General features: G+C 55.9%; 2 protein-coding genes across 4 annotated transcripts; one reads left to right on the forward strand and one right to left on the reverse strand.

Moving 5' to 3' along the window:
* The first annotated feature begins 2275 nt into the window (after positions 1-2275).
* Positions 2276-14406, forward strand: ZBTB8OS (zinc finger and BTB domain containing 8 opposite strand). 3 transcript variants are annotated; one of them, XM_064172949.1, is made up of 9 exons: positions 2277-2405; positions 5121-5145; positions 6150-6271; positions 7026-7108; positions 8539-8591; positions 8811-8847; positions 10013-12331; positions 12416-12533; positions 14216-14406. In XM_064172949.1, the coding sequence occupies exons 1-7, from the start codon at positions 2318-2320 to the stop codon at positions 10097-10099; spliced, it is 495 nt and encodes a 164-aa protein (XP_064029019.1). In that variant the 5' UTR covers positions 2277-2317; the 3' UTR covers positions 10100-12331; positions 12416-12533; positions 14216-14406. The 3 variants fall into 3 exon arrangements, with proteins under 3 accessions (XP_064029020.1, XP_064029019.1, XP_064029018.1); XM_064172948.1 differs by having other exon boundaries at positions 10013-12533; XM_064172950.1 differs by lacking the exon at positions 5121-5145 and having other exon boundaries at positions 2276-2397; positions 10013-12533.
* A 3480-nt stretch (positions 14407-17886) lies between these two features.
* Positions 17887-26204, reverse strand: ZBTB8A (zinc finger and BTB domain containing 8A). The gene is made up of 5 exons (XM_064172944.1): positions 26091-26204; positions 25864-25991; positions 23781-24765; positions 20937-21106; positions 17887-19463 (listed from the first exon to the last, which is right to left on the reverse strand). Exons 3-5 carry the CDS (start codon positions 24733-24735, stop codon positions 19131-19133), a joined length of 1458 nt encoding a protein of 485 aa, XP_064029014.1. The 5' UTR covers positions 24736-24765; positions 25864-25991; positions 26091-26204; the 3' UTR covers positions 17887-19130.
* Between the last annotated feature and the right edge of the window lie 608 nt (positions 26205-26812).

Here is a 26812-nt window from a genome sequence, read left to right on the forward strand (position 1 = left end):
CCCCTTCGCGCGCCAACGCCGGCCAATCGCAGCCCGCCCCCGGGCCGCGGCAGCCAATCGGTGAGCGGCAGGGGCGGGAGCAGGGCAGGCGAGCGCGGCGGGAGGTCACGTGGGAGGGCGGCCGGGAAGCAGGCGGAGGGCGGAACGGGGCCGGGGGCGGCTGCTGGAGCTCCCCCGGGAGCCGCCGTTCTCCCGGGGCTGCCCGCCCCTCGCCCGCTCTTAAAGCGGCAGCGCACCCAGCCGAGGGTGACCTCGCCCCCGCGGTGGGCGCAGGGCGGTCCGGTGACCCTCAGCCGTGGGTGGGCTGTGTTGGAGCAGGGACCGGACTAGTGCGTGCGGCTGGGCCCCGGCCCAATGACCTTCTCTCCACACAAGCACTGCTTAGACATCCTTGGAGCCTCTTCGACTTGTTCTTGGGCTATTAAAAACACACGGAGCAATGGGTGGAGGTTGAGGCATTGGAGGTTAATATTTGTAGGCTGCAACTGCAATGCCAAGCACAGATCCAGGCTGGGCAGTGCCAGGCTGGAGAGCAGCCCTGAGGAGAGGGACTTGGGGGATGCTGCTGGAGGAGAAGCTCAACAGCAGCCAGCACTGTGCACTTGCAGCCCAGAAAGAGAAGCAGAGCCTGGGCTGCAGCAGCAGAAGTGTGGCCAGCAGGGCCAGGGAGGGGATTCTCCTCCTCTGCTGTGCTCTGCTGAGACCCCACCTGGAGTCCTGCATCCAGCTCTGGAGCCCCTGGGACAAGAGGGCTGTGGAGATGCTGGAGAGTGTCCAGTACCAGTGGGCTGTGTACCCTCAGTTCTAAACTTAGAATCACAGAATCGGTGAGGATTGGAAGGGACCACAAGGATCAGCCAGTTCCAACCCCTGCCATGCCCAGGGACACCCTACCCTAGAGCAGGCTGCACACAGCCTCAGCCAGCCTGGCCTCAAACACCTCCAGCCATGGGGCCTCAACCACCTCCCTGGGCAACCCATTCCAGCCTCTCACCACTCTCCTGCTCAACAACTTCCTCCTCACCTCCAGCCTCACTCTCCCCACCTCCAGCTTTGCTCCATTCCCCCCACTCCTGCCACTCCCTGATATCTTAAAAAGTCCCTCCCCAGCTCTTTTGTAGCCCACTTCAGATGCTGGCAGGCCACAAGAAGGTCACCTGGGAGCCTCCTCTGCTCCAGCCTGCACAGCCCCAACTCTTTCAGTCTGTGCTCACAGCAGAGCTGCTGCTGCCCTCTCAGCATCCTCCTGGCCCTTTTGCAGCATGGATGTTTAATTGACTTTACAGCTGGTTTCATTATTCGTTATTATTATTCCTCTGGCTATTTGAGAATGAATGAAAAGCTAGGAGGAAGGAGGGAAAACCCAGGGTTCTTCCCAGGAAAGGGTGGATTTTTTCCATAGGGAAAGCTGAAGCAAGTTCAGTTAATCACAGAATCAACCAGGTTGGAAGAGAGCTCCAAGCTCAGCCAGCCCAACCTAGCACCTAACCCTTCTAATTAACTAACCTATGGCACTAAGTGCCTCCTCTTAAACACCTCCAGCGATGCTGACTCCACCACCTCCCTGGGCAGCCCATTCCAATGCCAATCACTCTCTCTGACAACAACTTCCTCCTCACATCCAGCCTAGACCTCCCCTGGCACAGCTTGAGACTCTGTCCCCTTGTTCTGCTGCTGGCTGCCTGGCAGCAGAGCCCAACCCCACCTGGCTACAGCCTCCCTGCAGGCAGCTGCAGGCAGCAATGAGCTCTGCCCTGAGCCTCCTCTGCTGCAGGCTGCACCCCCCCAGCTCCCTCAGCCTCTCCTCACAGGGCTGTGCTCCAGGCCCCTCCCCAGCCTTGCTGCCCTGCTCCAAACACCTTCCAGCACCTCAACATCTCTCTTGAATTGAGGAGCCCAGAACTGGACACAGCACTGCAGGTGTGGCCTGAGCAGTGCTGAGCACAGAGGCAGAAGGACTGCCCCGGCCCCGCTGCCCACCCTGCCCCTGAGCCAGCCCAGGCTGCCATCGGCTGGGTGAGCTCTGTGCTGCCTTCCCCCACTCCCTCCCGCGGAGTTTCGATAGCAAACCCCTCAAATCAGGGACATTTAGGGGCTTGTTTGGAAAGAGCCGAGCCTGGCTTCGCCGCTGTCGAGTGGCCCAGCGCTGGGCGCGGTGCCGGGGAGGAAGCTTGGCGGCGGCAGAGGCAGGGGCAGGGTGCGGAGCGCTGCGGCGGCGGCGGCGGCAGCGGCAGGGTGCGGAGCGCTACGGCCGCGGCCACGCTCGGCGGCGGCGGCAGGAAGTGAGGCAGCGCAGCGCAGCGCCGGCCCCGCAGCCATGGCAGCCGACGAGAGGGATTACAACCTGACCGCGGAGCAGAAGGCGATCAAAGCCAAGTACCCCCCGCTCAATAAGAAGTACGAGTGTGAGTAGTGCTAACCCTGTCCTGTCCCCCCGGCAGCGCACAGCGAGGGGAGGGGTGGGGGGCGCGGATGGGACACGTCGGCAGCAGGGGGAAGCTTTACCGGCACTGGGGCAGGAGCCGGAGCCATGGGTGGGAGCTGCAGCGCAGGAGGTTGCAGCGCAGCACAAGGGGGAACTTCTTGACTGGAAGGGTCCCAGAGCCCTGGCACAGGCTGCCCAGGGAGGCTGTGAAGCCTCTCCAGGCCTGTCTGGATGTGTTCCTGTGTGCCCTGAGCTGGGTTGTGTGGTGCTGCTCTGGCAGGAGGCTTGGACTGTCTGAGCTCTTTGGGTCCCTTCCAGCCCCTGACATCGGTGAGCCTGTGGAGGGGGAGGGGGTGGTAATAGGCTTGTGGTACTCTGAGGGCTGCGGCTGTAGTTGAAGACGAGAGGGAGCTGCGGTTTGCTGTGTCGCAGATAGATGCAGAGTCCAGTGCCAGGAGTTCTGACGAGGCCAAGTGCAGGGTTCGACACTTTGGCCGCGACAGCTCCATGCAGCGCTACAGGCTGGGGACAGAGTGGCTGAGAGCAGCCAGGCAGAGAGGGAGCTGGGGGTGCTGGGAGAGAGGAGCTGCAGAGGAGGCAGCAGTGCCCAGGTGGGCAGCAGAGCCAATGGCATCCTGGGCTGGCTCAGCAGCAGTGTGGGCAGCAGGACAAGGGAGGTTCTTCTGCCCCTGTGCTCAGCACTGCTCAGGCCACACCTGGAGTGCTGTGTCCAGTTCTGGGCTCCTGAATTGAAGAGAGATGTTAAGGTGCTGGAAGGTGTTTGGAGAAGGGCAGCAAGGCTGGGGAGGGGCCTGGAGCAGAGCCCTGTGAGGAGAGGCTGAGGGAGCTGGGGGTGTGCAGCCTGCAGCAGAGGAGGCTCAGGGCAGAGCTCATTGCTGCCTGCAACTACCTGCAGGGAGGCTGTAGCCAGGTGGGGTTGGGCTCTGCTGCCAGGCAGCCAGCAGCAGAACGAGGGGCCACAGCCTCAAGCTGTGCCAGGGCAGGTTGAGGCTGGATGTTGTTAGGAAGTTGTTGTCAGAGAGAGTGATTGGCATTGGAATGGGCTGCCCAGGGAGGTGGTGGAGTGGCTGTGGCTGGAGGTGTTGAAGCCAATCCTGGCTGGGGCACTTAGTGCCATGGTGTGGTTGGTTGGGCAGGGCTGGGTGCTAGGTTGGGCTGGCTGAGCTTGGAGCTCTCTTCCAACCTGCCTGATTCTGTGATTCCTCATTTCAAGCTACTTCTTAGCCAGGCAGTAAATTTCTCCCCTTAGAAAGAGGCACTGTAGGGTGTTCTGGTCTTCCCTCTGGTGTTTTTATTTCTCCTCCTACGTGCCCTGCTCTACAGTCATTACCTCTCCCTTTCTCCACCCCTGGAATGCCTTCTAAGAACATGGCAAGCAAAGTGGTTTGCAACCCGAGGGCTGCCTTAAGGTGCTCAGAGGAGACCTTTACCAGTGCCTGACTGGTTCCTGTTCCAGTGTCTGTCTGGAGGGACAGTGTCTGCCTGGAGGGACAGTGTCTGTTGCTCTGTTAGAATACAGTTTTTTGGAGTGTGTTCAGAATGGGTGAGGCCTTGAGGAACCTTGGTCCAGTGGGAGGCTGGAACTAAATGATCCTTAAAGTCCCTTCCAACCCAACCCAGTCTGAGATTCTGTGATTCTGTCTTAACCCTGCTGCTTCTGCTTTGTATTCCTCCTCCTTTTACCTCTCCTTCTCTGCATGCTGGGTGGTGTTGGGGTGTGGCCAGGTACATTTCTTCACTGAGCAGGAAGCATTTGCAAATCTCACCCAGTGCATGAATAATTCCCAGCCCTGCAGACTTCAGCAAAACCTCTTTAACTGCTGGGCTAAAGTTTCTTTTTATGGCAGTTAACTTGCTGAAGCCTGTTGGGTTACAGCAGCTGTGCCCTGCACAGGCACTGACAAAATCCCATTCAGCACTGCCTTGGTGCTTGGCAAAAGGAATCAGTCCAGATTCTACCTGTGCTGACTTCCTCTGAGACACTGCAAAAGGCCTACAGTGGCTCAGGGTGGGGGAGAGCTCAGAGGTAGTCTACTCCAACGTCCTCACCAAGACAGGGACACCTCTCAACTAGACTCAGCTGCTCAAGGCTTCATCCAGCCTGGCCTTGAACACTACCAGGCAGGAGGTAGCCACAGCCTCCCTGGATAGCCTATTCCAGGCTCTCATCACCCTTGTACTGAAGAACTTCTTCCTCAGCTCCAGTCTAGCCCTGCTCTGCCTCAGCTCCAAACCATTCCCCCTTGGTCTGTTTCAGACACCCTCATGCAAAGTCCCTCTGCAGCCTTCCTGCAGGATCCCTTCAAGCACTGTCAGGCCTAAGGTCCCCCTGGAGTCTTCTCTTCTCCAGCTGCACATCCCCAGCTCCCTCAGCCTGTCCTCACAGCAGAGCTGCTCCAGCCCTTGGCTCATCTTTGTGTCCTTCCTCTGCACTCACTCCAACAGCTCTGTGTCCTCCCTATGATGGGAACAGCAGAACTGGAAGCAGTATTTGAGGTGGGGTCTCACCAGAGGAAAGGGCTGGGTAAAATAGGTGCTCACTGTTTCACCCCTGGAAATGAACACAGAAAGTTCTTCTGCTAGCAGTAGTAATAATTACATCTTTCTTCTTCTAATCCTCTTTTGTTAAGTGCATTTGGTGATGTCCTGCCTTTTCTTTTTCCTCTCCCCTCAGATTTGGACCACACAGCAGATGTGCAGTAAGTATGGGCAGCTGGGATAATGTGGGCAGCTGGGATTTCTGACTGGGACAGAGTCTTGCTCCTTAGACTTGCTCCTTAGACTTGCCTGAAGTCTGGAGTAGTTGTTGAGGTTCAACAAGACCAAGGGCAAGGTCATGCATCTGGGTCAAAGCAATGCCAAGCACAAATTCAGGCTGGGCAGTGCCTGGCTGGAGAGCAGCCCTGAGGACAGGGACTTGGGGGTGCTGCTGGAGGAGAAGCTCAACAGGAGCCAGCAGAGGCTGGGCTGCAGCAGCAGAAGTGTGGCCAGCAGGGCCAGGGAGGGGATTCTCCCCCTCTGCTGTGCTCTGCTGAGACCCCACCTGGAGTCCTGCATCCAGTTCTGGAGCCCCTGGGACAAGAGGGCTGTGGAGATGCTGGAGAGTGTCCAGAGCAGGGCCAGGAGGATGCTCAGAGGCTGCAGCAGCTCTGCTGTGAGCACAGACTGAAAGAGTTGGGGCTGTGCAGGCTGGAGCAGAGGAGGCTCCCAGGTGACCTTCTTGTGGCCTGCCAGCATCTGAAGTGGGCTACAAAAGAGCTGGGGAGGGACTTTTGAGGCTGTGAGGGAGTGGCAGGAGTGGGGGGAATGGAGCAAAGCTGGAGGTGGGGAGAGTGAGGCTGGAGGTGAGGAGGAAGTTGTTGAGCAGGAGAGTGGTGAGAGGCTGGAATGGGTTGCCCAGGGAGGTGGTTGAGGCCCCATGGCTGGAGGTGTTTAAGGCCAGGCTGGCTGAGGCTGTGTGCAGCCTGCTCTAGGGTAGGGTGTCCCTGGGCATGGCAGGGGGTTGGAACTGGCTGCTCCTTGTGGTCCCTTCCAACCCTGACTGCTTCTGTGATTCTAAGCCTGGGGGCAGATTTCTGCCTTCTAGCAAATCAAACATCTGTCTTGATCCAGTTCCCCTCTTCTCCTTGCTCAGCTGATGTCCCTTTGGGGTGTTTGTGGGTTCTTTTCTTACAGCTGGGTAAGTTGTCCCCTGTCTTTTTAGGCTCCATGCTTGGGGAGATACTTTGGAGGAAGCCTTTGAGCAGTGTGTGATGGCCATGTTTGGCTACATGACTGACACAGAGACTGTGGAACCTGTGGATACAGTGGAAGTAGAGGCAGAAGGTGAGGCTGTGTTGCCTTTTTCATGTTGGAACTGTAGGAGCCCTGAGGGTTTTGGATCTTTCCATGTAGTGTTGTCAGAGCTAATGGAGCATCACTGATCTGAGCCTTCCTACAGTGTGTCTCAGCTGCTCTTAAAAACGATTGGGTGCTCTTGTGGGACCCCACCTCAAATACTGCATCCAGTTCTGATGCCTCCAGCATAAGAAGGACACAGAGCTGTTGGATTGGGTCCAGAGGAGAGCCACAAAGATGATCCAAGGGCTGGAGCAGCTCTTCTGTGAGGATAGGCTGAGGGAGCTGGGGATTTTCAGATTGGAAAAGAGCAGGGAGAGGCTTAGACTGCCTCTGGGGGAGACCTCAGAGCTGCCTTTCCATATCTGAAGGGATCCTGCAGGAAGACTGCAGAGGGACTTTTCATGAGGGTGTCCAGAGACAGGACAAGGGGACCTGGTTTGAGGTTCAGAAAGAGCAGGTTAAGAGTGGGTTTTGGAAAGAATTGGAGCTTAGGAAGGCTTCCAGTATGAGGATGGTGAGACTCTGGAACAGGCTGCCCAGGGAGGCTGTGGATGCCTCCTCCTTTGGGATGTTCAAAGCCAGGTTGGATGAGGCCTTGAGCTGCTGAGTCTAGTTGAGAGGTGTCTCTGTCTTGGTGGGGAGGTTGGAGCAGATGATCTCTGAGGTCCTTTCCAACCTGAGCCATTCTGATTCTTGCTGAGACAATCCTCTGGCTGTTTTCTCTGCTTCCACCACGCAGGACATGACATGTTGTCTCTTCTCTTCCACCTCTTGGATGAATGGCTGTATAAATTCAGTGCTAATGAGTTCTTTATACCCAGGGTAAGTGTTTTGCTCTCATCTTTATATCCATTTGTAGATCTCTGATAGTAGCAGCTCTAAAAGCAATGTTACCTTAGGGAGAGAAAAAAGGATACCACAGCTCACTCAAGCACTACTCAGGGAGGACTGAAAATATCAGGGCAGAAGGACTTGAGAAAGAAATGGTTAAGCTTTGTTACCACAAACACCAATTATTAGCTGCTCTTAAGGGGTAGGGGCAGCTCTGCTTCCTTCCTGTTGCAAGTAGCAGTGTAACTGGAAGCTGCTTAGATTCCCTGGTTTCAGATTCCACCCAAAGAGGAGAACAGAACCATGAGATGTAGTATTTAATATCTTTATTGCTGATCTGGACCAGGAGACTGAGTCCAGCATCAGTAAGTTTGCAGATGGCACCAAGCTGGAAGCAGGTGTGGAGCTGTTGGAGGGTAGCAGAGCCCTGCAGAGGGACCTGGCCAGGCTGGATGAGTGGACAGAGGCAAAGGGGATGAGACTGAACAAGGCCAGGTTCAGAGTTCTGCACTTTGGCCACAACAACCCCAAGCAGCACTACAGGCTGGGGCCAGAGTGGCTGAGAGCAGCCAGGCAGAGAGGGCCCTGGGGGTGCTGAGAGAGAGGAGCTGAAGAGGAGGCAGCAGTGCCCAGGTGGGCAGCAGAGCCAATGGCATCCTGGGCTGGCTCAGGAGCAGTGTGGGCAGCAGGACAAGGGAGGTTCTTGTGCCCCTGTGCTCAGCACTGCTCAGGCCACCCCTGGAGTGCTGTGTCCAGATCTGGGCTCCTCCATTGCAGAGAGATGTTGAGGTGCTGGAAGGTGTTTGGAGCAGGGCAGCAAGGCTGGGGAGGGGCCTGGAGCACAGCCCTGTGAGGAGAGGCTGAGGGAGCTGGGGGGGTGCAGCCTGCAGCAGAGGAGGCTCAGGGCAGAGCTCATTGCTGTCTGCAGCTGCCTGCAGGGAGGCTGTAGCCAGGTGGGGTTGGGCTCTGCTGCCAGGCAGCCAGCAGCAGAAGAAGGGGCCACAGCCTCAAGCTGTGCCAGGGCAGGTTGAGGCTGGATGTGAGGAGGAAGTTGTTGTCAGAGAGAGTGATTGGCATTGGAATGGGCTGCCCAGGGAGGTGGTGGAGTGGCCGTGCCTGGAGGTGTTGCAGCCAAGCCTGGCTGGGGCACTTAGTGCCATGGTCTGGTTGGTTGGGCAGGGCTGGATGCTAGGCTGGGCTGGCTGAGCTTGGAGCTCTCTTCCAACCTGCTTGATTCTATTCAAGAATCAAGAAATTGGTTCAATTTCTGCCCAGAGACAGAAAAAGAACCCCCAAACAAGCATGGTTTAGCATCAGACTTGGAAGAGTTCAGTGATGGATGGACTCAGTGATCCTCTTTTCCAAGCAAAGCAATCCTGTGTTGCCCTCTGGCTGACAGATTCCTTTGTCTCTCCCTGCAGGAGGTGAAAGTGCTTCACATTGACCGAATGCAATTCAAAATCAGATCCATTGGGTGAGCTTAAACCATCACTTGAGTACTGAACATCTGCACTGAAAACACCTCAGAGTAACCACTCTGCAGTATGTGATGTGCCAGGAGGTCACTGCTGCTTTCTAGAAAGTGGATTGTGGACTTCTCTCCTTCCCTTGAAGCTCTGAATGAAGCTCTCCCTGTCAGGGAACAAATGGGCCTAAAATTCCAACCCCTCTCTTTTCTTTTTTACCTTTCTAGGTGGGGAGAAGAGTTTTCTTTGTCCAAACACCCTCAGGTATGCTGTGGTTCATCTGTTCATTTGGTGGTGGGATGGGGAGGGCTCATAGAATCATAGAATGGCTCAGGTTGGAAGGGACCTCAGAGCTCATCTGCTCCAACCTCCCTGACATGAGCACCTCTCAGCGAGGCTCAACTGCTCAAGGCCTTATCCAGCCTGGCCTTGAACACCTCCAGGGTAGAGGCATCCACAAGCTCTCTGGGCAGCCTGTTCAGAGTCTCACCACCCTCAAACTGAAAGACTTCCTAAGCTCCAGTCCCACCCAGTATTCCAGATGGGATCTCAGTGGAGCTGAGTAAAGGGGCAGAATCTTCTCTCTTGCCCTCTGGCAATGCTCCTCTTGATGGAGCCCAGGTCATGATTTGCCTTCTGAGGATGGTTGAGGGGCTGGAACTTATCTACTGTGAAGAAAGGCTGAGAGACTTGGAGCTCTTCAGTCTGGAGAAGGGAGGGCTGAGAGGGGATCTGATCAAGCTCTGTAAGTATCTGAGGGGTGGTGGCAAGATGAAGGTGCCAGGTCTGGGTGGTGCCCAGTGATAGGACAGGGAACAACAGGTACAAGCTAGAACAAAGGAGGTTCCACCTCACCATGGGGAGACATTTCTTTCTGATGAGGGTGCTGGAGCCCTGGAACAACTGAAGTGCCACAGCTCAAAGACTGACATCTATTGACCAACAAGGTTCATTTGGTGAGGTTGCAACAGATGAGAGTCCAGCCCAGAGCCCCACAGCTGCTGCAGGCAGTGGAGCATCTCCTGTGAGGCCAGGCTGAGGCAGCTGGGGCTGGGGGCAGAGGAGCCTGAGGGCTGCCCTCAGCGCTATGAGAAAGATGTGCAGGGCAGGAGCCAGGCTCTGCTCAGGGGTGTCCAAGGACAGCACAAGGGGCACTGGGGGCAAGCTGGAGCAGAGGAGGTGCCATGGGAACAGGAGGGAAAACTCTGTCCCTGTGAGGCTGCCCTGAGAGGTTGTGGAGTCTCCTTCCCTGGAGTCATTCCAGTCCCACCTGGATGTGTTCCTGTGTGACCCTGCCCTGGCAGGGGGTTTGGTCTGGATGACCTCTAGAGATCACTTCCAACCCCTTCCACTCTGTGCTGCTGTGCTGATGAACTGCTACCAGTGAAGGCATTTCACAGGTCCATGCTTTTGTGTCTTTTCTCTCTAGGGCACCGAGGTCAAAGCCATCACTTACTCAGCAATGCAGATCTGTGAGGATGAAAAACCAGAAGTCTTTGTCATCATTGATATTTAATGCAAGAAAAGCATTGTGGAGTGGACACTTGTCAGTGGTTTTCCCTTGTAATCCCTGTGGAATTGGCCAGCTCAGGTCATAAATTGAAGGGAGTGATTGCTGGGAGTGCCAGCCTGTGCTTTGACTTGAAGATGATGAGACACACAAATCCCTGTGTGCCAGAAGGGAATAAAATGGGGAAAGTTGGGGTTTTGAGGGGGTTGTTAAGAAGAAAGAGAGTTGTAAGGGCTGAAAGTGCCTCAGGAATGTTAGGAGTCAGCTGTTAAGGCTGCTAGGTGCTGTGTGAACTGAGCAGAGAAAATGAGTGGAGCTGCTAGCTAAAATCTTGCCCCTTTTTAGGGTGCCAGGAGATGATCTTCTGTGTGGTTTCCTTCCCAGGTTTAAGTGTTGTGACTGTGAGGTGACTTATGACATAAAGGCTCCCAAATAGCTGCTGTGGGTCAGGTTTCATGTAGAAAACCCTGTTCAAAGCCCACCCGAGGGAGTTTGCCACTTAAAAACCAAACCACCACACCCTGCAGACCACTTAAAAGAGTGATGCCAGCAGGTGGTGCTGAATCGTTCTGAACCCATTTCCACGTGGAGTCCTGAAGCCTGTCACTGTGTCCGTGGAACCCCAGCAGCACCTGCAGAGAGTGGTTTGGGTTGAAAGGGATCTCCAAAGCTCGTCCACTCCAACCCCCTGCACTCAGCAGGGACATCCTCTGCTAGAGCAGGTTGCTCACAGCCTTGTCCAGCATCACCTTGAAGATCTCCAGGGATGAGGCCTCAGCTGCCTCCCAGGGCAACCTGCTGCAGTGTTCCAGCAGCCTCCTGCTGCAGAACTTGTTCCTCACAGCCAATCTCCATCTGCTCTGCTCTCATTTCAAACCACTGCCCTCATCCTGTCCCTGCAGGCCTTTGGGCACAGTCCCTCTGCAGCCTGCTTGTAGCCACCCTCAAGCACTGGCAGCCTGCTCTAAGGTCTCCTCAGAGCCTTAGGTTGGAAGTCACCTTTCAAGGTGATGTAGTCCAAGCTTCTCAGTGTAGTGAGCAGGAACATGTTCAGCTAGAGAAGGTTGCTCAGAACCCCCAAACAACCTGAGCTGGAATGGGATGGTGAGAGAACAAAATACTGCACCAGCAACATGTTGAGGAAGAGGTTTTTGAGCAGGAGCTGAGGTGAGCTCCTTCTCACCCATCCAGCTGGCCCAGGTGACTCCTGTCGAAGCAGGGAGGTGACTGCTGAGCCTTAGGTTGGAAGACACCTTTCAAGCAGATCTAAATGTGCTCTGCTCATTCTGGCCCTGCAGGCCTTTGCAAACAGTCCCTTTCCTGTAGCACCCTTCAGGTACTGGAAGGTTGCTATTAGGTCTCCCTACAGCCTTCTCCAGACTGATCAACCCCAACTGGCACCTAGTGCCATGGTCTGGTTGCTTGGCTAGGGCTGGGTGCTAGGTTGGACTGGATGAGCTTGGAGGTCTCTTCCAACTTGGTTGATTCTATGAACTGCCTCAGCCTGTCCTGGTAGCAGAGGTGCTCCAGCCCTCCTGAGCATTTCTGTGGCCTCCTCTGGACCTGCTCCAGCAAGCCCATGTCCTGTCTGTGTTGGGGGCTCCAGAGCTGGATGCAGTACTCCAGGTGAGGTCTCACCAGAGCAGCACAATCCCCTCTCCCCATCTGCTGGCCACACTCCTTTTGAAGCAGCCCAGGATGCCATTAGCACTCTAAGAGGTAGGCAGCTCTCTGCAGGTTCACTCCCAATGATGTCTTGCAAAAGCTGATTCTCTTCCAAAGCAGATGACTGAGATCAGCTTCTGTGGCTTCCCGTGGAAAGGGTGACACAGACAATCCTCTCATGTCAAAAGGATTATAAGCTGAATCAACCTGAATCAAAACTGATCAAAAATGGGGGTGGTTTTAAATCACAGGGCAGCAAATGCACATTAACCTGCCTTTGCTATTGCAGTGTGAGAGGGGTGCAGAGAGTGAGGGACAGGAGGTGCTTTTCTTACTGGCAAGTGCCTCACCTCTGGAGGTAGTCTCTCATCTCTCTTTTGTTGTCATCTTACCTAGCTAAGCTTTTATTCCATACTGTAAAGATGGAGGGAAAGAATCCCTCTGATTTTTCACAGAGAGCTGCAGTGCTGAAATAAAACCTGAGAAGAATGAACAGAGTTTGTGTGTGAATAATATGGGGCAGGGGAGGTTGTAACAGTGAGGAACAGCAGCTGTGCTTCAGCCTCTGCCAAGGTGAGCAGACCTTGTTGTAAGTGAGCATGATGCTGAGGTGAGTGCTTGATGGCTTTCACATGCTGGGTTTTCCTCCCTTCTCAGGGACAGCCCCAGGGTTCCAGCACAGGTCCACTACCCTGTGGAGGAAGAGTGAGAAAGGAACAGCTCCAGGAAAGGAACCTGAACCTCAGCACAACAAACTGCCTGCAGCCTGCTGGAGGTGAGAATTTTGGTGGGGACTTTTAAGGGTAATGGCTGGGAGCTGAGGGCTGTGGTGGGGAAGGCTGTGATGAGGAAGGCTGTGATGGGGAAGGCTGTGATGGGGAAGGCTGTGAAGACTTACTTCTAGGGGGACACCTGGAGCATCAGTGGGGGTTTGGGGGTTTTGGTAAAGATTGGTTATGCAGGTTCTGGGCAGTGCTACAAAGGGCACTTCTCAAGTGGTCCCCTTTAAGTTGTGTATTTAGGTACTGGAGTAAGTTTGCTGGAGAAGCATTAGCTCCTAAGAAACTAATTGTTCTCATCAACCCAGATCCTGCAAGCAACCCATTCCCATCAGCTATTGTCAGGTGAACTAAATTCTGGGGCAACAACTCTCTGTGGTGTTCACTTTCCTCTTTGAGAGGAAGGAAAAGGTTTCATCTGCTGATGAAACCATCTCAGGAGGCTGCAGCACCTCTGCTCCCAGGACAGGCTGAAGCACCTCTGCTCCCAGGACAGGCTGAAGGAACTGGGGTTGTTCAGCCTGGAGAAGGCTCCAGGGAGACCTGAGAGCTGCCTTCTAGCACCTGAGAGGGCTGCAAGCAGGCTGCAAAGGGACTGCTTGCAAAGGCCTGCAGGGACAGGACGAGGGCAATGGTTTGAAATGAGAGCAGAGCAGAGTTTGGATGTGAGGAACAAGCTCTGCAGCAGGAGGCTGCTGGAACACTGCAGCAGCTTGCCCAGGGAAGTAGTTGAGGCCTCATCCTGAAGGTATTCAAGGGGAGGCTCGACAAGGCTCTGAGCAACCTGCAGGACTGCAGGAGGGTTGGACTGGATGCCCTTTGGAGGTCCTTTCCAGCCCAAACCAGTCTATGATTGGAGGGAAATGGCAGTTAAGAAATGGTGGAATCAAAGATGTTTGCCAGGGTTGCAGAGAGGGCTCATGAGAAGGGGAAGCAGGGACATGGGCCTGGATGCTGACATCATCAGCATCAGAAGGGTAAAAGAGGTTTCCTGGGAACAGTTCTTGGATCCTGTGCTGTAGCATATGGGGATCAGCTTCTTCTCACCAATGGGGTCCTGGGGGGCATTAAGCAGAGTGTGTCCAGCAGACCAAGGGAGGTTCTCCTCTGCCTCTGCCCTGGTGAGACATCATCTTGAGCACTGCCTTCACTTTTGGGCTCCCCAGTTGCAGAGGGACAGAGATCTGCTGGGGAAAGTCCAAGGGAGGGCTCTGAGGATGATGAGGGGACTGGAGCACTGCCTGGTGAAGAGAGGCAGAGGGATCTGGGGCTGCTTAGTCTGGAGATGATTGAGAGGGGATTTAATCAATAACTACCTGAAGGCTGGGGGTCAGGAGGGGGGGACAGGCTCTGCTCACTGCTCCCTGGGACAGGACAAGCAGCAGTGGATGGAAGCTGCAGCACAGGAGGTTCCAGCTCAGCACAAGGGGGAACTTCTTGCCTAGAAGGGTCCCAGAGCCCTGGCACAGGCTGCCCAGAGAGGTTGTGAAGCCTCCTTCTGTGGAGCCTTCCAAGGCCTGTCTGGATGTGTTCCTGTGTGCCCTGAGCTCGACTGTGTGGTCCTGCTCTGGCAGGGGGGTTGGACTGGATGAGCTCTTTGGGTCCCTTCCAACCCCTAACATCCTGTGAGCCCGAGTGGTGTGTGATGCCAACAGAAACATGACAATGACCTCACCAGGGGCAGTGCAAGGAGATGAGAAGCAAACAAAACCAAAGAGGATTTCTTTCCTTGAGAGAAACCCAAGCAGGATGGCAAGGTAAAATGAAGGACGTGGGAAACAGAAGGCACTTAACATTTATCTTGTCTTGAGATACAAAACCAAGGGAACAACAACTGAAATTAAGGCAACAGATGTAAAAAAAAAAACACCAAACAAACCAAAGAGGAAAAGGTTTTAAAACACAAACCATAACTGACCTGTGGGAAGCACAGACTTGAGCTAAACCTCCAAAAGCTTAAAACAGGTACTTTAAAAAACGACTACAGGTAACCTACTTAATGCTACTGAGGATAACAACACCATAACATACAAAACCAGTTAGGAAACCCCTCCTGTGCCAGGCAAACCACAGTCAGCTGCCCAGAGCTAAAAAGCAAATCTCTTCCTATGGCTAGAGCCTTCCCTTTGCCCATTTGTAGCCACTCCTGAAGCAGCATCTGGGCCTGGGTGCTCTAAGGAGATGGAGGATTGGTCCCCAAATCCCTTTGCTTCTACATCCTCCAAGTACAAAGAAGCACTTCACAATTTCACCTTTACAGTTAAGACTCCAGGCCTAGAGTGACACTTTTTATTTTCTTCTCCCCTTAATCCATCCCCACACAGAGAGGCAGAGAAATTCCCAGCCTGGGACAGCAGGCTCCAATACCTGGAATTTATTGTGCATAAGGTAAAGGGAGATGAAAGGGAAAGAAAAGAGATCTCTTCAGTTTGATTTCAGCAAGCATCCTCTGCTGCAGGTTGAGGTCACTCCATCATTACTTGGGGCTTTTTGGTAGCATTTCTTTCTCCCAGGTTTGATTTAGTTAGCTCAGGAATTACTTCTTGGCCATTTAATAACAGGCATCTTTTTATTTTTAGGAGCAAGAAACTGCATCCAGTTCTGGAGCCCCTGGGACAAGAGGGCTGTGGAGATGCTGGAGAGTGTCCAGAGCAGGGCCACAAGGATGCTCAGAGGGCTGCAGCAGCTCTGCTATGGGGACAGCCTGAAAGAGTTGGGGCTGTGCAGTCTGCAGAAGAGGAGGCTCCCAGGGGACCTTCTTGTGGCCTGCCAACATCTGAAGGGGGCTACCAAAGAGTTGGGGAGGGACTTTTTAGGCTGTCAGGAAGTGTCAGGAATGGGGAAATGGAGCAGAGCTGGAGGTGAGGAGGAAGTTGTTGAGCAGGAGAGTGGTGAGAGCCTGGCAGGGGTTGCCCAGGGAGGTGGTTGAGGCCCCATGGCTGGAGGTGTTTGAGGCCAGGCTGGCTGAGGCTGTGTGCAGCCTGCTCTAGGGTAGGGTGTCCCTGGGCATGGCAGGGGGCTGGAACTGTCTGCTCCTTGTGGTCCCTTCCAACCCTGACTGATTCTATGAAACACTCCAAAAACTCACCCAGAGCTCTTTCCACATCCAGCCCATTCTGGGAGCTGCTAACATAAAACCAAGGCAAGCAAGAAGATGGTTTTTTTTTTCCCTGTGTGGGTTTGCAGAGTGTTCTGGATCCTCTCCCCCTTCCTCCTCTAAGCCAAAGGATGATTAATTTTTTTGATAGGAACAATAAAACCTCATTTCTCATCTCCTCACACCTTAGCTGGTCACTGACAGGAAGGTCACTTAATGCCCACACTGTGAACTTAGTAGGAAGCACCTGAGCTGTCAAATTTTAAGGGCCATCTGGAATGGGAATGCTGCAACCCTCTGGTAATGATGACACTAATGAGGCTATACAGTTTGTACACACACACACAAATGAAACAGTGGCTTTGGAGCTGTCCCTGGGAAGAGGATTATATAGGATATATATATGGGATTGTTCTGGAATGAATCCCAGGTGCCAGCCACACGGAGGAGAGAGGAGGAGAGAGGAGGAGAGAGGAGGAGAGAGGAGGAGAGAGGAGGAGAGAGGAGCAGAGAGGAGGAGAGAGGAGCAGAGAGGAGCAGAGAGGAGGAGAGAGGAGGAGAGAGGAGGAGAGAGGAGGAGAGAGGAGGAGAGAGGAGGAGAGAGGAGGAGAGAGGAGGAGAGAGGAGGAGAGAGGAGGAGAGAGGAGGAGAGAGGAGGAGAGAGGAGGAGAGAGGAGGAGAGAGGAGGAGAGAGGAGGAGGAGAGAGGAGGAGGAGAGAGGAGGAGAGAGGAGGAGGAGAGAGGAGGAGGAGAGAGGAGGAGGAGAGAGGAGGAGGAGAGAGGAGGGAGGAGGAGAGAGAAGAGAAGAGAGAGGAGGAGGAGAGAGGAGGAGGAGAGAGGAGGAGGAGAGAGGAGGAGAGAGGAGGAGAGAGGAGGAGAGAGGAGGAGAGAGGAGGAGAGAGGAGGAGAGAGGAGGATCAAATTTTCTAAGCCTGTAGCCACTGAGTTCCATGATCAAGGGATGGAGACTGCAAAAACACTCAGGTGTGGCCAAGCAAAGGCAGAGCAAAAGCACCCCAGGTGCACACTCCTACTCCTCTCCTGTTTGCAGTGCTGCTTAAGGTAAACTCTCTAAGTACCACAACCAAGTGGGACTGGAGCAGACTGCCCAGAGAGGTTGTGGAGTCTCCATCTCTTCAGAGATTCCAACCCCACCAGGCCACTGTGATCCTGGGCAAGCTGCTGTGGGGTCTCCTGCTTGAGCAGGGGGGGTTGGACTGGATGATCTCCAGAGGTCCCTTCCAACCCTCACCGTGCTGGGATGCTGTCACACAAGTAAACTTCCTTCACCATTAACCATCTCCTCCCTTGTGGTCTAACTGTAGGTTAAGATGATACAAAGGTGATGTCTGGAACTTCCAGCAGGTCTTGATCTCACACAGCACAGCCTGAAGGTGGTTAAGGTCTGTTTGCTCATGACTTTGGGAACGAATCAATTGATTCCAACTCCATCCTAAAACTCATCAGCTTGAAACTGAGTACAAAGAAAGAGCAGCAGTCAGTGGTTGCAGGTGGAAGATCTCTCCTCAGTTCCATTTCTGACAGAGCAGAGAATGCTGCACAAGATCATTCTGCCACTGCCTCTGGCAACTGAATCGATGGACAAAGAGAAAGCAACAGTTTAAAGTAACCTTGTGAGGATTGCTTCCTCCACGTTGGCACTGCCCTGTGCATGCAGGGCTCCCAGTCACACCAGTCTGGCACTTTGGGAGAGGTTTAAAAGAAGAAGGAAGCATTTTCCTAGGGCTTAGACACAGCTCTCCTAGTGCAGACTAAAACACAGCCCAGTCTGAGTTGCCAGCTTTCAGAATGAATTAAGTTAGCTCCTAGCATCCATTAAGGACCCAGATTTGTGATCATCTCCTCTCAGAGGTGTTGCCTAGCACCAGCATTCAGAGTCATGGAATGGGTTGGGTTAGAAGGGACCTCCAAAGGGCATCCACTCCACGCTCCCTGCAGTCACTGCACTCAGCAGGGACATCCCTCACCGGAGCAGGTTGCTCAGAGCCTTGTAGAGCCTCACCTGGAATACCTCCAGGGATGGGGCCCCTGAGCAACCAGCTACAATGATCCAGCTCCCTCTTGGTGCAGAACACATCTAATCCAAATCTGCTCTGCTCTCATTTCAAACCATTGCCTCTTGTCCTCTCCCTGCAGGCCTTTGGGAACAGTCCTTCTGCAGCCTGCTTGTAGCCTAAGCCTGCTTGTAGGCTGCTCTAAGGCCTCTCTGGAGCCTTCTTTTCTCCAGGCTGAACAACCCCAGCTCCCTCAGCCTGTCCTGGGAGCAGAGGTGCTGCAGCCCCCTGATCCTTGAAGCCTTGGAAGACCTGCTCAGTATTCTCCTTACTCTAACCCATTTCACCAGGAAATGGTTCTTTTCCCAGATGCATTTTTGATGCTTCTCCTTCATTAGCTGCCCTTCCACCCCCCCACCCTTATCCTAATATGATGATATCAGGAAGGTTAAGGTTAGCCCAGATAATCTTTTGGAGGGAGTCTCTTCCAACCTGGCATTCTAAGATGCCATGAATTTTCATGGGGTATTCTCTTCATTTCTAAACACTGAAGAGAAGTTTACTTTATATACAGATGTGGGAGAAGCTATTCCTATTTCTGGGCAATGCCACAAAGGGCAGCAAGGCTGTAGAGGGGCTGGAGCAGAGCCCTGTGAGGAGAGGCTGAGGGAGCTGGGGGGGTGCAGCCTGCAGCAGAGGAGGCTCAGGGCAGAGCTCATTGCTGTCTGCAGCTGCCTGCAGGGAGGCTGTAGCCAGGTGGGGTTGGGCTCTGCTGCCAGGCAAGCAGCAACAGAACAAGGAGAGAGAGTCTAAAGCTGTGCCAGGGCAGGTTGAGGCTGGATGTTAGGAGGAAGTTGTTGGCAGAGAGAGTGATTGGCATTGGAATGGGCTGCCCAGGGAGGTGGTGGAGTGGCTGTGGCTGGAGGTGTTGAAGCCAAGCCTGGCTGGGGCACTTAGTGCCATGGTCTGGTTAGTTGGGCAGGGCTGGGTGCTAGGCTGGGCTGGCTGAGCTTGGAGCTCTCTTCCAACCTGCTTGATCCTATGATCCTCCCCAGATGGCATTACACACAACCCCACATCTCTGCAGCTTCAGACCTGGGCCCTTTACAGTACTGTGTGTGACTTGTGAAGCATTTAGACCTCAACCCCCTTGGAAAGAGGTTCTGAGAAGCGACTCAGGGACTACTATAAAACATTCTCCTTGCAGCACTTCAGTCTCTTCGTTCCTGCATTGTCTCAAGGGCGGATCCCTTCCTAAAGAAGCCAGGGATGGGTATTCTGATGACAACAAAAATGAAAACCCCCAAACCAAACTCAGACTGGACTCCATGGCACATCCATTAAAAAAAAACCCATGCAAATCTGGACCTGTCCAAGAGGACCCAGCCTGGCTCTCCAGGGTGAGCAGGCTGGCGGAGGGCTGACGGTCAAGGACAGTACATTTCTCCCTCTGCCACTCACTCCTGAGCGCCGTCTCCCAGCTACCTAATGTTTGGCTTCACTTCCTTTTCCTCTGCTTCATCCTCGCTGTCATCCACCTGCTGGATGACCAAGTCGGTGGAGCCATCCTCCACGATCTCCACGTCGGATTTGTTGTCTTCCCCATAGTGCCACCTGGAGTCTTTGTCCCCTTCCTGGGGGAACTCCAGGGGCGCCTCAGCCTCCAAGTCAATGCGGATGCTGTCTATGCCCGCCTCGGCCAGGCACTCGTTGCAGAGTCTGTAGCGCCTGGTGCCCTCCTGCACCACCTGTCCCGTCAGCTCGGTCACATGGCGCTTGCACTTCCTGCAGATGGGCTTGCAGGCCTGGTGGATCTGGGGAAGACACAACAGGGAGACACTCCTGAGGCCTTGGGATGAGACTGAACAAGGCCAAGGGCAGGGTTCTGCACTTTGGCCACAACAACCCCAAGCAGTGCTATAGGCTGGGGACTGAGTGGCTGAGAGCAGCCAGGCAGAGAGGGAGCTGGGGGTGCTGATAGATAGTAGGCTGAAGATGAGGCAGCAGTGCCCAGGTGGCTAAGAGAGCCAATGGCATCCTGGCCTGCATCAGGAACAGTGTGGCCAGTAGGACAAGGGAGGTTATTCTGCCCCTGTACTCAGCACTGCTCAGGCCACACCTTGAGTGCTGTGTCCAGTTCTGGGCCCCTCGATTCAAGAGAGATGTTGAGGTGCTGGAAGGTGTCCAGAGAAGGGCAACAAAGCTGGTGAGGGGCCTGGAACACAAACCCTATGAGGAGAGGCTGAGGGAGCTGGGGGTGTGCAGCCTGCAGAAGAGGAGGCTCAGGGGTGATCTTATTACTGTCTACAACTACCTGAAGGGACATTGTAGCCAGGTGGGGGGTGGCCTCTTCTCCCAGGCAACCAGCAATAGAACAAGGGGACACAGTCTCAAGTTGTGTGGGGGTAGGTCTAGGCTGGATGTTAGGAAGAAGTTCTTCACAGAGAGAGTGATTGGCACTGGAATGGGCTGCCCAGGGAGGTGGTGGAGTGGCTGTGGCTGGAGGTGTTGCAGCCAAGCCTGGCTGAGGCACTTAGTGCCATGGTCTAGTTGAGTGGCTAGGGCTGGGTGCTAGGTTGGACTGGCTGAGCTTGGAGCTCTCTTCCAACCTGGTTGATTCTATGATTCTGTGCTGGCCAAGGAGCGTGGCTTGGGGCAGCAAACAGCAGGTCTGGAGCAGCACCAGAGCCTTGACTTGGGGTGGTTAAGTCAAGGGATGGATTGAAACTTGAGAGTGGAGATTAGGAAGAGGAGAGATTGAGTTGGGGCTGTTGAGGAGAAGGCTTCCAGGTGACCTTATTGTGGCCTTTTAGTATCCGAAGGGGGCTACAGGAAAGCTGGGGAGGGACTTTTTGGATGTCAGGTAGGGATAGGACTGGGGGGGATGGAACAAAGCTGGAAATGGGGAGAGCCAGGCTGGGGGTGAGGAAGAAGTTGTTCAGCACAGAATCAGAGAGGTTGTGGAGCCTCCTCTGGAGCCTTTCAGGGCCTGTCTGGATGTGTTCCTGTGTGACCTGAGCTAGATGGGATGCTCCTGCTCCGGCAGGGGAGTGCTGGACTCAGAGGAGAAGCTCTCTCCATCCGCTGGACACTTCCTAACGCCCCCCAGGGTCCCCCTGTCCCTCTCGGCCACAAGCGCACACTGCTGTGCCACGGCCACTGCCCGCTGCCACTGCCTGTCACACTAACTCACATCCCCCCAAGCCAGGTGGATGTGCTCTCAGGAGGCAGCTCAGCTTCCCCCCCGGGCAGCTGCCCCTGTGGCCGTGCCAGGAGCTGCTACTCACCGTTCGGAAGTGGCTGCTGAGGTGGTCCAGGCGGCTGAAGCGCTTCCCGCAGGCCTCGCAGGGGTAGGGCCTCTCTCCCGTGTGGCAGCGCAGGTGACGCTTCAGGTCTGCCTTTCTCTTCACCACGTGGGTGCAGAAGGGGCACTTGAACCTCATCCTGGGCAGGTCATCTGGCAGGGAACGAGATTACAGCACCACCATCACCCAATCGCCTCGCCTGGGAAGGGCGTCCTGAGGTCACCGAGTCCAAGCAGAGAGTCCTGCCAAGGCTGGTGCCAGCAGGGAGGGCAGGGAGGGCATGGAGGGCAGGAGCCACCAGCTCAGAGCCCACAGGGTATGTGGGGTGAGGGCTCAGTTCGGCCGCACCGTGGGATGATGCCACTGCAGGTGCCTGGGCTCCTGAGCTAGGGCTTAGAATGGTGTTGGTTGGCAAAGCCCTTTAAGATCAGAGTCCAACCATTCTCTAACTCTGCCAGGTCTGGTGCCAAGCCATGGCCCTCAGCACCACAGCTCTGTGGCTTTTAAACCCCTCCAGGGATGGGGATTCAGCCACCTCGCTGGGCAGCCTGTGCCAACCTTTGAGAACCCTTCCAGTGCCAAGCCATAGCCCTCAGCACCACATCTCTACCTCTTTTAAACCCCTCCAGGGATGGGGATTCAGCCACCTCGCTGGGCAGCCTGTGCCAACCTTTGAGAACCCTTCCAGTGCCAAGCCATAGCCCTCAGCACCACATCTCTGTCTCTTTTAAACCCCTCCAGGGATGGGGATTCAGCCACCTCGCTGGGCAGCCTGTGCCAACCTTTGAGAACCCCTCCAGTGAAGAAGTTTCTTCTGATGCCCAACCTAAACCTCCCCTGGGGCAACCTGAGGCCATTTCATGCCATGCTGTACTCTTGGCTTGGTACTGTTTCACCAGAGCAGCAGCAAAGGGAGCCAGCTTGCAAATGCAGCCCAGAGGTGGCTCTGTTAGAAACCAGTGTGACTCAAAAAGCAATGAAGTCCTCACCTGTCATGGGATCATTGAATCATGTTGGTTGGAAAAGACCTTTAAGATCATCTCCAACCACTCTCCACCAAGCCTGGTGCTAAACCACATCCCTCAGCATCACACTTTTGCCTCTTTTAAACATCTCCACGGTTAGGAATTCAGCCACCTCCCTGAGGAGCCTATTAAGAGTCTTTTGAGAACCCTTTCAGGGAAGAAGTTTCTTCTGATGTCCAAGCTAAATCTCCCCTGGTGCAACCTGAGGCCACTTCCTCTCACCATGAAATGCTGCAGGACAATGGATGCAGTTAGAACAGCAAATCCCTTTTAAATACATATATATAAGCACAGAATCCTCTGTGCTCCTGTAAGGCACACAGCAATGCTACAAAGGGGAAAGAGTGGAGCATTGGCTGGATTAAAATGACCCAAAGAACATGCCAAAAGATGAGGGCTGAAACGTGGGGGGCTGAAGCTGTGCAGACACTGAAGGTGATGTATTTTCACAGGCTGGGTCTAGAATCACAGAATCATGGACTGGAAGGGACCTTTCAAGGTCATCTAGAGCAATTTCCCTGCAGTCAGCAGGGAGCTCTTCATGGAATCACAGAATGGCTTAGGTTGGAAAGGACCTCAGAGATCATCTCCTCCAACCTCCCCACCACAGGCAGGGACACCTCTCATCTTGAGATGGCTGCTCCAAGCCTCATCCAACCTGGCCTTGAGCACTCTCAGGGAGGAAGCATCCATGGTCATCCTGGGCAGTCCATTCTATTGTCACCACCCTCCTACTGAAGAACAACTTCCTCAGCTCCAGCCTAACCCTGCTCTTCCTCAGCTTCAATCCACTCCCCCTCGGGCTGTCTCCAGACAGCTTCATGAAAAGTCTCTCTGCAGCCTCCCTGTAGGATACCTTCAGGCATTGAAAGGCAGCTCTGAAGTCCCCCTGGAGTCTTCTCTTCCCCAGGCTGAACACCCCCAGCTCCCTCAGCCTGTGCTCACAGCAGAGCTGCTCTCTGCTAGAAACATCACCAGTAAGAGACAGAATGACAGACAGAATGACAGACAGAATGGCATACTGGTGGATATTCTTACCTTCAACCCAGCTTCAACTCACACCCAGCTCCCTCAGCCTCCCCTCACAGGGCTGTGCTCCAGGCCCCTCCCCAGCCTTGCTGCCCTCCTCTCAACACCTTCCAGCACCTCAACATCTCTCTTGAATTGAGGAACCCAGAAAATGGACACAGCACTGCAGGTGTGGCCTGAGCAGTGCTGAGCACAGGGGCAGAAGCAGCTCCCTTGTCCTGCTGGCCACACTGCTCCTGAGTCAGGCCAGGATGGTAAGAGCCTGGAATGGGTTGCCCAAGGAGGTGTTGGAAGCCTCATCCCTGGAGGCATTTAAGGCCAGGGTGGATGAGGCTCTGGACAGCTTCAACCCAGTTTCAGCTGACACCTACAGCTGGGAGCATATTTGCATAGAGCTCATCTACGTTGACTTATTGCCAGGCAGCCTCATGCAAAGTCCCTCTGCAGCCTTCCCGTAGGATCCCTTCAGGCATTGGAAGGCAGCTCTGAGGTCCCCCTGGAGCCTTCTCTTCCCCAGGCTGAACACCCCCAGCTCCCTCAGCCTGTCCTAACAGCAGAGCTGCTCCAGCCCTTGGCTCATCTTCACCTGGAGCAGGCTGCCCAATCAATCAGAGCCTTCACTGATTCACAGCTACTAAAAAACCACAGCAAAAAGAGTTAAACTCCCCAGAGGTGACATTTCTGGGCAGCACAGGTGGCACACTCCGCAGAGCCCAGGAGAGCTGATTCACACAGGCTGTCTGTGCACCCACAGCCCCTGCCCCTCACTCACCTTCAGCCCAGTTGCCCATCACCCCCAGGATGGAGGGCATGCTCCCGTACTGCTCCTCTGGCTTGGCAGGTTTGGCCTTGCCAGACGAGCGAGGCGATTCGTGCTCCTGCTGCGACACGGCCAAGCCCCTGGGCATGGCCTCTGCCCCTTGGCCGTACTGGTAACCCACATGAGGAGTCTCAACCTCTGCTTCAATGGGCACCTGCTCTTCGGGCTGCGCCATGTGGCCCGCGGGCTCGGCAGCCCTGTCCTCCAGCTTGCTGGACTTGTAGTGAGGGATGTCAGAGGGCTGCTGCAAGCCCAGGTGCCGAGACTTCTTCACCGAGTCCTGCCGCTGCTCGTGTTTGGACAGCTGCTGCTGCTGCTGCTGCTGCTGGGCGTTCCTCTGCGAGGCTGGGTAGTAGCTGAAATTGCTCCAGGTGTTGCCCCCCATCATACATGTCCCTTGCTCCGGACTGAGGTGCGGGCGCGGAGGGCTGCTCTCTGCCCTCCAGCCCGCGCCGTACAAGCAGGACCGATCCACGCCGTTGGAGTTGACCTCTTTGTCCGAGAGGCTGAAGTAACGATCCTTCTCCTTCTCGCTGATGTCCAGCGAGGACTTGATGAAGGTCTTGCAGACGCTGATGACGTCGGTCATCTGCAGGTAGCTGGCGGCCGACATGACCTCGATGACGTTCTGCCCCGTGAGGGACAGCTTGCCCGAGTAGACGAAATCCAGGATGACCGTAAAGGTGTCGGGAGAAAAGGCCTGGAAGGTGGCCGTGGTGGGCTGGGTGGTCTCCTTCGAGCCCTGCGAGAGGAGCATCTTGAAGTAGCCGCTGCTGGCAAACAGCACATTGCGATGGGCCTTGAAGACCTTCCCCTCCACCAGGATGTTGCAGTCACAGAACAGATCTTGCCTGCGCTGCTCATTCAGTTGCTGCAAGAGGTGGAACTGGTGGGAAGAAATCTCCATTCCAGAAGGAGAGGCGAAGGAAGCTTCGCTCTGCGAGACAAATTCAAAGGAGACTCCTGAGCGTCGCGCAGCGGAGTCGGTAAGCGCCAGCTCGGGCAGGCTAATCTCATCTGCCGGACTCAGTTTAAATGACAAGAGACACCGCCACACCTTCTAGGTCCGAGACGGAGAGCAGGGCGAAGCAGCCCTCCGCACACCGCCTGTTGGCACGGACACGTGTGCCGCAGCTCCGGGCATCTCCGGCCCAGGGCTGCCGGGCCGGCTGCGCTCTCCTCGGACAGCCCCCGCAGCCCGGCTGAGCTCCGCGTCCGCGCCTTCGACAGCCCTTACCGCCTCGCCCCGCTCGGGCAGGGCTCACGCCCCCGCCGCCGAAGGCACCAGAAACGGGACTCGGCGGCAGCGCCCGCCCGGCCCGGGCTGCGCCGGCATTGGCCGAGGCGGCTGTCACTCACCCGCCCGTCCGCCCGAATTGGTCGCTCGGCCCCGGGGAGCCCCGGGACGCCCGACGGCACCGGGCCCGCCCGTAACAGCGCGGAGGCACTTCCCAGCCCCGGGGCTGCCAGCGCCGCCCCCGCTCCCGCCGAGGGGTCCGCAGTGCCCACGCCCGCCAGGGCTCTGGCGGCTCCGTTCCCCTTCGCCGGGCCCGGTAAAACCGAGCCGGGCGTGCAGCCCGCAGCCGCCCGCCACAGCACAAGCCCCGGCCGCCGCAGCAGCCCGACACGCTGCCGCCGCCAGTGCCCGGTACCGGGTGCCCGGCGTAGCCCAAGCCGCCCCCGCTCCCGCCGCCTCCCCGCGCTGGCAGCGCCCCAGCCGCCCCCTGCGCGGCCCCGCTCGCCGCGCCCCCGCCGCCCGCCGCCGCTCCGCGCAGCCCTTTGTTGCCGCGCCCGGGGCTGCAAATGGCGCCCGCCTAGGACGCGCTGCAGCCCCGCGAACCACCGGCTCCGAGGGGCAGCCGCCGGCGGGACGCCGCTAACGCGTCCCGGTGCCAAAGGGCCCCGGCGCCCTCCTAGGCTACGGAGCCCGGGGTCGCCCATGGCGGCTCCTCGCAGCCAGGCTGGCTCCGGGGCCGTTTCCGCCCCAATCCCAACGCCCAGCCCGGCCTCGCCGCCGCGTCGAGCCGCCACTCACCGGCTGGGTGCTTGCGGGCGACGGTGGCGGAGCCTCGGCAGCGGGCGGTGGATGCGGGGGTCCCCGGCCCCGCGTCGGGGCTGACGGTGGCTGAAGGCGACTCCGCGTTGGTCCCGCAGCCCCGAGCCCTGCAAGCCCGAACGTGAGAGAAACAAAAGGTATTTGCTGACGTGGGCGTTGGACAGAGCCGCCCGAGGGCTGGGGACACAATTAAAGGGGCAACGCACCGATTGCAGGCGCAGCCCAGCGGCTGCCTCCGCTGCCCGCCCCGCACCCGGGGCTCCTCGCCGCTTCCCGCACCCGCAAGCCTGCCCGGGAGGGGATGCGGTGGTGCCCCAGATGCTGCCTTCTCACACCTTTATCTCTAGCAGGGGCCTGGATGACCCAAATCCTTCCTCAAGGCGCCTGCAGCTGGCTCCAAAGGACGTGGAACATGGTTTTTTTTTTAACCTGTTCGTATTTGTTAGCTTCCGAATTAAAACAACCCTCTGAAACCCAGCACCTGAGCCGCTCACCTTCTCTCGCCCGAAGTTTGGTGTCTTTCTCCTTCCTCCTCTTGCCACCAGGGTGTTTTCTGTGCTCTTGACGCCCCACTTACTGCCCGTAAATCCCTGCTTTCCAATGGGAGGCCATTCTACCGCAGCCTTTGTGTCCTTCCTAACCCTCCCTTACAACAGCTTCTGCCTTTCCATCTTGAAACCATTTTCACTCCTTTCCCCACTGAAGCAAGAGTGGGATAGACACCTAAAGGCTCTTTAATCGTTAGAGACATTGGCTGAGTGGGACGCAGCCTCAAGCTGTGCCAGGGCAGGGTCAGGCTGGATGTTAGGAGGAAGTTGTTGGCATTGGAATGGGCTGCCCAGGGAGGTGGTGGAGTCACCGTGCCTGGAGGTGTTCAAGAACAGCCTGGATGAGGTACTCAGTGCCATGGTCTGGTTGCTTGGCCAGG

This window comes from Pogoniulus pusillus, chromosome 37 (genome assembly GCF_015220805.1).
Source record: "Pogoniulus pusillus isolate bPogPus1 chromosome 37, bPogPus1.pri, whole genome shotgun sequence".
NCBI classification, from domain to species: domain Eukaryota; kingdom Metazoa; phylum Chordata; class Aves; order Piciformes; family Lybiidae; genus Pogoniulus; species Pogoniulus pusillus.

Coding starts and splice junctions, on each gene's coding strand:
- ZBTB8OS (XM_064172948.1), top strand. CDS start 2,318: ATGGCAGCCGACGAGAGGGATTACAACCTGACCGCGGAGCAGAAGGCG. Junction 5,146..6,149: donor GACCACACAGCAGATGTGCA/GTAAGTATGGGC, acceptor CTGTCTTTTTAG/GCTCCATGCTTGGGGAGATA. Junction 6,272..7,025: donor AGTGGAAGTAGAGGCAGAAG/GTGAGGCTGTGT, acceptor TCCACCACGCAG/GACATGACATGTTGTCTCTT.
- ZBTB8A (XM_064172944.1), bottom strand. CDS start 24,735: ATGGAGATTTCTTCCCACCAGTTCCACCTCTTGCAGCAACTGAATGAG. Junction 21,107..23,780: donor GATGGGCAACTGGGCTGAAG/GTGAGTGAGGGG, acceptor GTTCCCTGCCAG/ATGACCTGCCCAGGATGAGG. Junction 19,464..20,936: donor TCAGCAGCCACTTCCGAACG/GTGAGTAGCAGC, acceptor TGTCTTCCCCAG/ATCCACCAGGCCTGCAAGCC.